Here is a 9,562-nt window from a genome sequence, read left to right on the forward strand (position 1 = left end):
AGGGAGATTCTGAAGTGTGCACTCGTGTGCATGTGTGAAATTCATGCTAGCCCAACCCGGGCAGGGGTTGGTTAAGCACTGCCACTCGCGTTTCACACTGGGCGGGCCTCACTTGGTAGTCAGTTTCCCGACTGCCCCCACCCGACAATGGCTAAATTCTGCCCTATATCTCAGTGCAAGGCCAGGTTTAAGTAGTTCCCCAGCAAACTCCTGGAGGGGCCAGCAAAAGCTTTCAACTTTAAATCTTAATGCTTACAGGTGCTACGCTGTCCAGCCTATACCACAACCAGCATGGCAGCATAACTCATGCCTGCTGGCTGCAAATCTACAGGCACCCAGTGACAAACACATTGTTCTTGCATGTTCACTTTTGAAAATGTTGACCACATACCTAAAATCTGTTTTCATAAATATTAATTTAAGATCATGGCATTAATGTTTTTGCCCAGACTTCTCACACCATACAAAAATATGCAAATGAACTTGTTACATTTTTGTAATAGGACAGTGAGTCCAAAGTTGAGCAGGGACAAGTAATGTCATGGTTTGGACCCTGCTGTTCCTGTAAATTAATTAGGATCATAGTATTTTACCACCACAGATGGAAGCATACTTGTGTAGTTTCTCTAAAAGAGCTTACTGTCGTTTTCCTGTCCCTTCAGCTTTTGCTTTTAGGTTTACTTTTTCAAATGTTGATCCACTGCTTTCACCACTGTCCTGACTCTCCGTAAAATAATTCTTTACTTTTATCTCTCTTTTCTTGGTAATGATCTTAAGTTTATGATATTCAATTACTGACTAACAGATCAAATAGTAGAATTCTGTCTCATTACTCCTCATAATTTTAAACAGCTTTGTTATCTTAACAGGCAATATCTTTGCAGGGTATTAAACACAATCAATGTTTATAAAAACAGACTTTTGGTAGGTGATCAACGTTTTTAGAAATTGTCCTGACAGCCTGCTCAGAACCAAAGTTGGGTGACTGTTATTGAAGAGCAGCAGGGTTTTAGCCAGTCAGGCTGCTGCTAATAAGATTTTTCTGAACTATATGGTTTTAAATATCAACAGGAGAAATCAACAGGGACAATTTGCATTTCAACAGCCCTGCAACCATCCAGTGCCTGTACAATTGGTCCTCCTTAATGCAAGTGTAAACATACACATCCCATTTATATTGTAGAAGCTATTCCATTTGAAGTGGTTCTTCATTTTGCACAAATGCTCTCAAATCTGCCCCATTCAAATCACAGAGTCATCAAGTCCATTCCTTCCATGGCTCTTCTGAATTTTAAAATATGCAAATATCATAATGGCTGTAAAATTTATTTTGATTGTAATATGGAACCAGAAGCGCCTTGTGCCATTTTCCTAACATAAAGCATTTACAATTAAGTTACATTATGATACAAAATTTTATTGTGATCATCAGTCAACTTTACAGCAACTTTAATTTATCTAGCACTTTTTACATTAAAAAATGTCCCAAGCTGTTTCTCAGAAGCGTAATCAGTCAAAAATTGACACCACGTTGACAGGGAAGGACAGATCAGGGACGCCCTACATTGCTTCAGATAAAGGAGCTGTTGTCTTACTAATTTAATTGTACTTTTTGAAGATATCACCAAGATAATGGTTACCAAAAGCTGGCCAATATTGTTTACATAGATTTTCAAAAAACTTCTGACAAGATACCACATTAGACATTTCCCTGAAAGATTAAAGCTTAAATATTACTGGCAATCTACTGTGCTAGATTGAGAATTGGCTGATTCTGCAAAGGCAGAAAATGGTTGATGAATTTACATCTGATTGGAGATGAGGTCCCACTGGGACTGGTGTTAGGAGCATTGCTATTTACTATTTTCATAGTGATCTAGCTCTAGGTGCTACAGGAATGATCTTCAAGTTTTCAGATAATATTCATATATGTGTGAGAGTCAAAACTGTGTATGATGCTCAACTGCTGCATTTTTAAAACTCTTTCACAGGATGTGGGTATTGCAGGCTAGGCTAGCATTTGTTGCTCATTCCTGATTGTCCTCGAGAAGGTGGTGGTGAACCACCTTCTTGAACCGCTGCAGCCCATGTCATGTAGGTACACCCACTGTGCTGAGAGTTCCAGGATTTTGACCCAGTGATAGTGAAGGATCGGTGATATGGTTCCAAGCAGTCCATGTCCAACTGCAGCAAGACCTGGACAATATCCATGCTTGGACTGACAAGTGGCAAGTAACATTTGTGCCACACAAATGTCAGACCATGACCATCTCCAACAAGAGAAAATCTAACCATCACCCCTTGACATTCAATGGTATTACCATCACTGAATTCCCCACTATCAACATCCTGGGGGTTACCATTGACCAGAAACTGAACTGGGCTAGCCATATAAATACTGTAGCTGCAAGAGTAGGTCAGAGGCTAGGAATCCTGCGGCAGATAAGATGCTGGCCTAGGCAGCGATGCCCACATCCCGTGAATGAATAAAAGAAAAATTCAGCCCCTCGAGCCTGCTCTGCTATTTGATAAGATCATGACTGATCTGATTGTGGCCTCAACTCTATTTTTCTGTCTACCCCCTATACTCTTTGACTCCATTGTCAGTCAAAAATCTATCTAATTCAGCCTTAAAAATATTCAATGATCCTGCCTCCACTGCCCACTGGGGAAGAAAATTCCACAGACTAACAAGCCTCTGAAAGAAAAATGTTCTCTTCATCTCCATCTTGCTTGAGAACCCCCTTGTTTTAGACTATGTTGGCTGTTCTGATCTCTCCCATAAGGGAAAACATCCTCTTGGCAGTCAGGCTGTCATGTCCCCTCAAGGTCTAATATGTTTCAACATGATCACCTCTCCTTCTTCTAGATTACAATGTATATAAGCCCAACCTTTCCTCATAGCCACTTTATCACAGGAATCAGTCAAGTGAGCCTTCTCTTAACTGCTTCTCATGCAATTATATCCATTCATAAGTAAGGACACCAAAACTGTACACAGTGCTCCAAATGTAGTCTCAGCGATGCCCTGTACAACAGCAGCAAAACTTTCCTGCTTTTCTATTCCATTCCCTTGCAATAAACAACAACACTCCATTTGTCTTCCTGATCATTTGTTGTACCTTATTGCATGCTAACATTTTGTGATTCATTTATCAGGACACCTAGACAGAGGGAGGGCTATGAAGGTTCACTAAATTAATTCCTGGGATGGAGGGATTGTCTTATGAGGAAAAATTAAATAGGCTGGGCCTTTATTCTCTGGAGTTTAGAAGAATGAGAGGTGACCTCATTCAAACATACAAAATTCTTACAGCACTGGACAGGTTGGATGCAGGAAGGATGTTTCCCCTGGCTGATGAGTCTAGAACCAGAAGACACAGTCCCAATAAGGGGCAGGCCATTTAGGACTGAGATGAGGAGGAATTTTTTGACTCAGAGGGTGGCGAAGCTTTGGAATTCTCCACCCCAGAGGGCTGTGGAGTCTCAGTTATTTAGTATGTTCAAGACTGAGATCGATAGATTTCTACATAATAAAAACATCCAAGGGATGCGGGAATAGTACAGTGGGCTCAAAAGGCTGAATGACCTACTCCTGCTCTTATTTTTTATGGTCTTATCCTTCTGCAACACAGAGTTCTGCAATCTCTCTCCATTTAAATATACTGATTTTCTTTTCTTCCTGCCTAAGCGGACAAGATCACATTTTCCCACATTATACACCATCCACCAAATTTTTGCCCACTTATTTAACCCAACTATATCCTTTTGCAGACTCTTTATGTCCTCTTGACAACTTACTCTCTTATCTTTGTATTATCAGCAAATCTAACAACCATACATTTGGTCCTTTCATCCAAGTCATTGATATAGATTGTAAATAGTTAAGGCCACAGCAGGGCCCAGGTGAGGAGGGTGCAGATGGTGCTAATCAATGGGGCCTGTGTCTTTGCGGGGTGGGGGGGGCCTGGGCTTGGATAGCACCAAGTTATCTCAAGTGGCCACCTCATGTCCTGGTGCTGGTGAGTGCCACATCCCCTCAGGGGGCCCATAGCCCCGGGCTTAACTTGCAGCTTTACCTACTGGCAGCACTGCCCCCTCTGCACATGTAGCAGATGACCATATCCACAGGCCACACTGAACGGCCAGACTCTGAAATTCGGACATTATTTCTGATTTGACAGAGCACTTGAACACAGCACCTAACTGGCTGCCTCCAGAGTGATCTACCCGACAGGCGCACCAGTGGCAGTGCATACCCCTCTCCCTCCCAGGCCTTGTCCGTTTCCTGGTTCTCCTGTCCCTCCTGTTACTCCACATGGTTCCAACTCCCTCAGGCAATGGGCAGGTGGTGTGAATTTGGGATGCAGTTTGGCAAGAAATGTATCGCTGATCATCTGGGCAATTGGAGAGACTGCACAGGAAGGAACCTGCACATTCCGGGTAACTGGGTCATTCCAGGAGGGTTGGAAACCCTAGTCCATCAGCTTATTAAAGCCTGAACCCCAATCTGAGTCACTGTTACACACCAGAGCAGATGTGCAAGGTCTCTCTGAATACAGAAAAAAGCAGCAAATGGCCCTGACATGAGCATCTCACTTGCTCAGTAGGACAGTGGGCTGCAAGGAAATGAGCTGAGGAAAGCACAAGAGAGAGGGAGTGCATGAATGAGCAGGAGAGGGAGGGAGGGGTGAGCATTTGAACACTGTCAAATAGAAAGGATAATTAAGTAATAGCAAAGGGGCATTGTAGGTTCACTAGGATACTATAAAGGATGAGGAGGCAGAGTTAGGAAGAGAGACTTGAGAAGTCTGGGTTTTTTCACGAAAGCTGCAAAGAGTGAGTGAATGTGTGACAGTGAGTGAGTGTGTGTGTGTGAGAGAGAGAGAGGGAGAACCTTGAGACTGGGAGTGAGCCATGCACACACACACACACTTCTCTCCCCAAAAACCTCTCCACACACTGGGCTGGGTGAGGAGGAAAACCCAGGCTGAAAGGAAACCCACTTCTGACCCCCCACTTTCATATGAATTACACCAAGGCCAGCTTGGAGTGTGTGCAACCAGTGGTGAACGCAAGATCAGTGTTAGTTAAACCCAACTCCTTAGTTCAGACCCAGTCCCTTACCCCTGCCCTGGTGACCAGGACTTGGGGCCTAGTCTGTATATCTACCTCTGCTTAAGTAAAAAGGCAAAGATAAAGCTTTTATTAGTTATCTCTGTTGCTTGGCACTTTTTAATAGTCATTTGTTAAAATTATCAATTTATTGCATTGGCATTGGTGTTTGTTCTCTTCATTTTTAAAAAAATCATGTTTAAAGTTCTACAAAACCAGATCTGAAGCAGCTGCTGCTGGGTTTCTTGCTAAAGGGGAATGAGAAGCTCCCAAGAAATCTGATTGCTTTTTGGAGGGCTGGCAAAAAGGGTTATTTTTGCTCCAATAGAAATGGGATGTGTTGGAAATGCTCAGCATGTCAGGCAACATCTGTGCAGAGAAAAACAGAAACATCTGCAGTACTTTGCTCTCCTATCATATGCTCCCTGCTGGGAGACTACCAGATCCTCCCCCTCTGCTCCACAACTCAGCTCCTCCCCCTCCCCCCTCCTCCACAACTCAGCTCTTCCCCCTCCCCCACAACTCAGCTCCTCCCCCTCTGCTCCACAACTCAGCTCCTCCCCCTCCATTCCCCAACAGTTCCACAGCCCATATTCCCCAATAGGACCCCCTCTCCTATCCCCATCGCAGCTCCTCCAAATCCCCAGCTCCTCCCCTACCCACACTAGCTCATCCACCTCCAATCCCCAACTCCTCCCCTTCCTTATCAGCCAGTTCCTCCCCCTCCCCATTCCCCCAGCTCCTCCCCCTCCCCATTCCCCCAGCTCCTCCCCCACACCACACTCAGCTCCTGCCCCACCCCAACCCCCAGCTCCTCCCCACCCCAGCTCCTCGCCTTCCAACCCCCTCAGCTCCTCCCACCACCCACTCTCTCCCCCAATCGCCCCACCGGCTCTTCCACCCTTCCTCACCCCCACTCCCCACCCCGCTCTCACCCCATCCGCCCCCGCTCTCCCCATCCCCTCTGCTCTCCCCCAGCTCCTCTACACCCCAGCTCCTCCCTCCCCCCACCCGCAGCTCCTCTCACCCCCTCAGCTCCTCTCACCTCCTCAGCTCCTCCCACCCCACCCCACCCCCTCAGCTCCTCCCACCCCACCCCAGCCCCTCAGCTCCACCCACCCCACCCCCTTAGCTCCTGCCCCCCACCCTCACCCCCACCTCCCATCCCAACTGCCCCCCCACTGCGCCCACCCCCACCTTCACCCAACACCTGCCTCTCCCACTGCGCCCACTCCCACCCGCCCCCCACTCCCACTCACCCTCACCCACCCCCACCTGCCCCCCGCCCCTATCTCCACCCACCACCCCCACCTGCCCCTCCCACTGCGCCAACTCCCGCCGTGCCCCTACCCGCACCCCCCACCTCCACCCTCACCCGCCTCCACCCCCTCCCAACTCCACCCACCTCCACCTGCCACCCCCACCTGCCCCTCCCACTGCACCCACTCCCACCGTGCCCCTACCCTCACCCTACCTACCCGCCTCCACCCTCGCCCCCCCCTCCACCTGCCCCCACCCTCGCCCCCCCCTCCACCTGCCCCCACCCTCGCCCCCCCCTCCACCTGCCCCCACCCTCGCCCCCCCCTCCACCTGCCCCCACCCTCGCCCCCACCTCCACCTGCCCCCACCCTCGCCCCCACCTCCACCTGCCCCCACCCTCGCCCCCACCTCCACCTGCCCCCACCCTCGCCCCCACCTCCACCTGCCCCCACCCTCGCCCCCACCTCCACCTGCCCCCACCCTCGCCCCCACCTCCACCTGCCCCCACCCTCGCCCCCACCTCCACCTGCCCCCACCCTCGCCCCCACCTCCACCTGCCCCCACCCTCGCCCCCACCTCCACCTGCCCCCACCCTCGCCCCCACCTCCACCTGCCCCCACCCTCGCCCCCACCTCCACCTGCCCCCACCTCCACCTGCCCCCACCCTCGCCCCCACCTGCCCCCACCCTCGCCCCCACCTCCACCTGCCCCCACCCTCGCCCCCACCTCCACCTGCCCCCACCCTCGCCCCCACCTCCACCTGCCCCCACCCTCGCCCCCACCTCCACTCCCACCTGCCCCCACCTCCACTCCCACCTGCCTCCACCCCTCCCCCACTCCTCCCCTACCCCGCCCCACTCCTCCCCTACCCCGCCCCACTCCTCCCCTACCCCCAGTCCCCCAGCCCCTCCCCCAATCCCTCCCTCCTAAACCCCCCCATCCCCTCCCCTCCCCCAATACCCCAGCCCCTTCCCCCTAATCCCCGCCCTCCTCATCCCCCCGCCACTCCTCCCGCGGTTTCCATGGTTATTCCCCCGCTTTCTCCCCCGCCGCCGCTGCTCCGTGAGCAGCATCGTAAAGATCCTCTCGCGTGGGTCAACTAGCTCGCGCCGGGGACTTGAAAGGACCCTCCAAAATTGGCGTCGGCCTGACATCCTTCATTCAAAACGTTCATGCATGAAAAATAAAAAGAAAAAAAAACTAAACGGCACGCGGACCTGAAAGGTTATGATGACAATGAGGGGAAAGGGTGAGGTGAGGGGAAACAGGCGAGGTGTTTGGCCGCCTCTATGCAGGGAGGGTGGTCTTGCTGGATGAATGCGGCTGCGCAGTCGGGTGGGAATGAGTGAGTGAGATAGAGAAAGAAAGAGAGCGTGTGTAGGCCTCGGAACACCAGGGGAGCGAGCCCGGAGACAGGGGGAGACACAGGGAGAGCGGGCCCAGAGACAAGGGGCGGTGCGGGCCTGGGCAGGCGAGCGGGTTTTGCTGCTTGGACCCGGCCCGGTGTGACACCCCCCCCACTCCGGGTGGGTCTGAGCCGCTCTCCCCGGATCCGCCATGTACTGTCTGCAGTGGCTGCTGCCTGTCCTGCTCATCCCCAAACCCCTGAACCCAGCCCTGTGGTTCAACCACTCCATGTTCATGGGCTTCTACCTGCTGAGCTTCCTGCTGGAGAGAAAACCCTGCACCATCTGCGCTCTGGTCTTCCTGGCCGCCCTCTTTCTCATCTGCTACAGCTGCTGGGGCAACTGCTTTCTGTATCACTGCGGCGGAGCCCCGCTCCCTGACTCAGCTCACGACCCCAGCATTGTGGGCACCTAATGGAACCCTGCCGGCTCTCGCCAGACAATCTCCATCAACTCTGCTGCCGATGGTCTCCCGCCTCTCGCTTAAGTTATTTTCCGTCTCCCCCCGTTTCTTCCTCCTCCTCCCTTCAGTCAAGTGGACGCGATTGACCCCCTGACTCTTTAAAAGTGAGAGGTTCGTTTTTCTCTGCATTATTTTGCGTCCAACACCGTTGGTGGAAGTTGTGGTTTCGTCTGCAGTTGGCCGCTTCCATTGCAAAGGATAACGTGCTTGCGGATGTGGAACAAGAGTGCTGCATGGATTTATATTTGGAGCCTGCGCTGTGTATGATTACAGGAACTAAATTCAGTATTTCCACTTCCCCCCCCCCCCCCACCAAGCCCTCAGATGAAGTGGCCTTTTTGCAGTCCCCTGAATAGTGGAAACCTTTGGTATCGGCTTTCAAACTTAAGTCGCAAATAATGAACCTCTGTAACAGAGACCTACTGTTTATCACCTGTCTTCTCAAGTTCTTAAGGATGACTTAGAAAATACCTTACGGCTAATAATGTGTATGACTTCATTCAATTGGGAGGTCTTAGTGTTTGTTGTGGTTGATTTAGGGCAACATACCTATGTACTTTTTGGGTGTTCATTTGTTTCCTGGTCTTTCTATGAGAAGGATGCTATTTTTGCACAATTTTGTTAGCTGAAATAGTATCGCTTTTGTGTTTAAAATGCAGGGATTTTAGTGTAGGATGTGATTAAATATGCAAATGTTTCACAGTTTACATATCCAGTTTATTTTTGCACAGTGGGTTTGAGATTTTACGCCAGTCATAAGTATTGATCAGATTATACAAATATTGTTAGTAATACAGGTATTAAACCTCCTAGCCTATTGTCTTTTCTTCATGGCAGTACAAAGCCCATTAATTGATATGTTAGCTCTTTCATGATTATAGAGAAAGCAAGTACAGGATAAAAAATCTTTGCAGATGTGATATTTCCACTTCACTCTTTGATCATGTTTGAACCCACTAGTGCACTTCCATCTGCGTCTGTGATGTGCAAGCGTGTTGCATGATGCAGTCTATAGCACCAAATGTTTTTAAAGTGAGCTTCAGAAAATAAAACGGGTTTACAGCATTGTTTGAACTGATTTCTGATTTGTCAGTAATTTTGAAGAAATGGTCAATATATGTTATGTGCTATGTTCAGTTTTATTCAGGGTAGTCTATTCCACAAGTTTGGTATGGTGCTTGAGAAAAAACCCAGTAGCCATCTACCTTGTGGTTAAAAAGTAGCACATTTTGTCTAGCCTTTGTTTAATAATGACCTGTATTTCTAAATTAGATTACATGATTTTTGATTCAAGGTGAAGGCAGTTTGACGTGAGATG

At 49.5% G+C, this 9,562-nt stretch overlaps 1 protein-coding gene across 1 annotated transcript; it reads left to right on the forward strand.

Moving 5' to 3' along the window:
- Positions 1-7,699: 7,699 nt before the first annotated feature.
- LOC121286773 (bladder cancer associated protein) lies at positions 7,700-9,307 on the forward strand. Its single transcript, XM_041203812.1, has one exon. The coding sequence runs from the start codon at positions 7,933-7,935 to the stop codon at positions 8,194-8,196; it is 264 nt and encodes an 87-aa protein (XP_041059746.1). The 5' UTR covers positions 7,700-7,932; the 3' UTR covers positions 8,197-9,307.
- The last annotated feature ends 255 nt before the right edge of the window (positions 9,308-9,562 follow it).

This window comes from Carcharodon carcharias, chromosome 14 (assembly GCF_017639515.1).
Source record: "Carcharodon carcharias isolate sCarCar2 chromosome 14, sCarCar2.pri, whole genome shotgun sequence".
NCBI classification, from domain to species: Eukaryota; Metazoa; Chordata; class Chondrichthyes; order Lamniformes; family Lamnidae; genus Carcharodon; species Carcharodon carcharias.

Coding starts and splice junctions, on each gene's coding strand:
- LOC121286773 (XM_041203812.1), top strand. CDS start 7,933: ATGTACTGTCTGCAGTGGCTGCTGCCTGTCCTGCTCATCCCCAAACCC.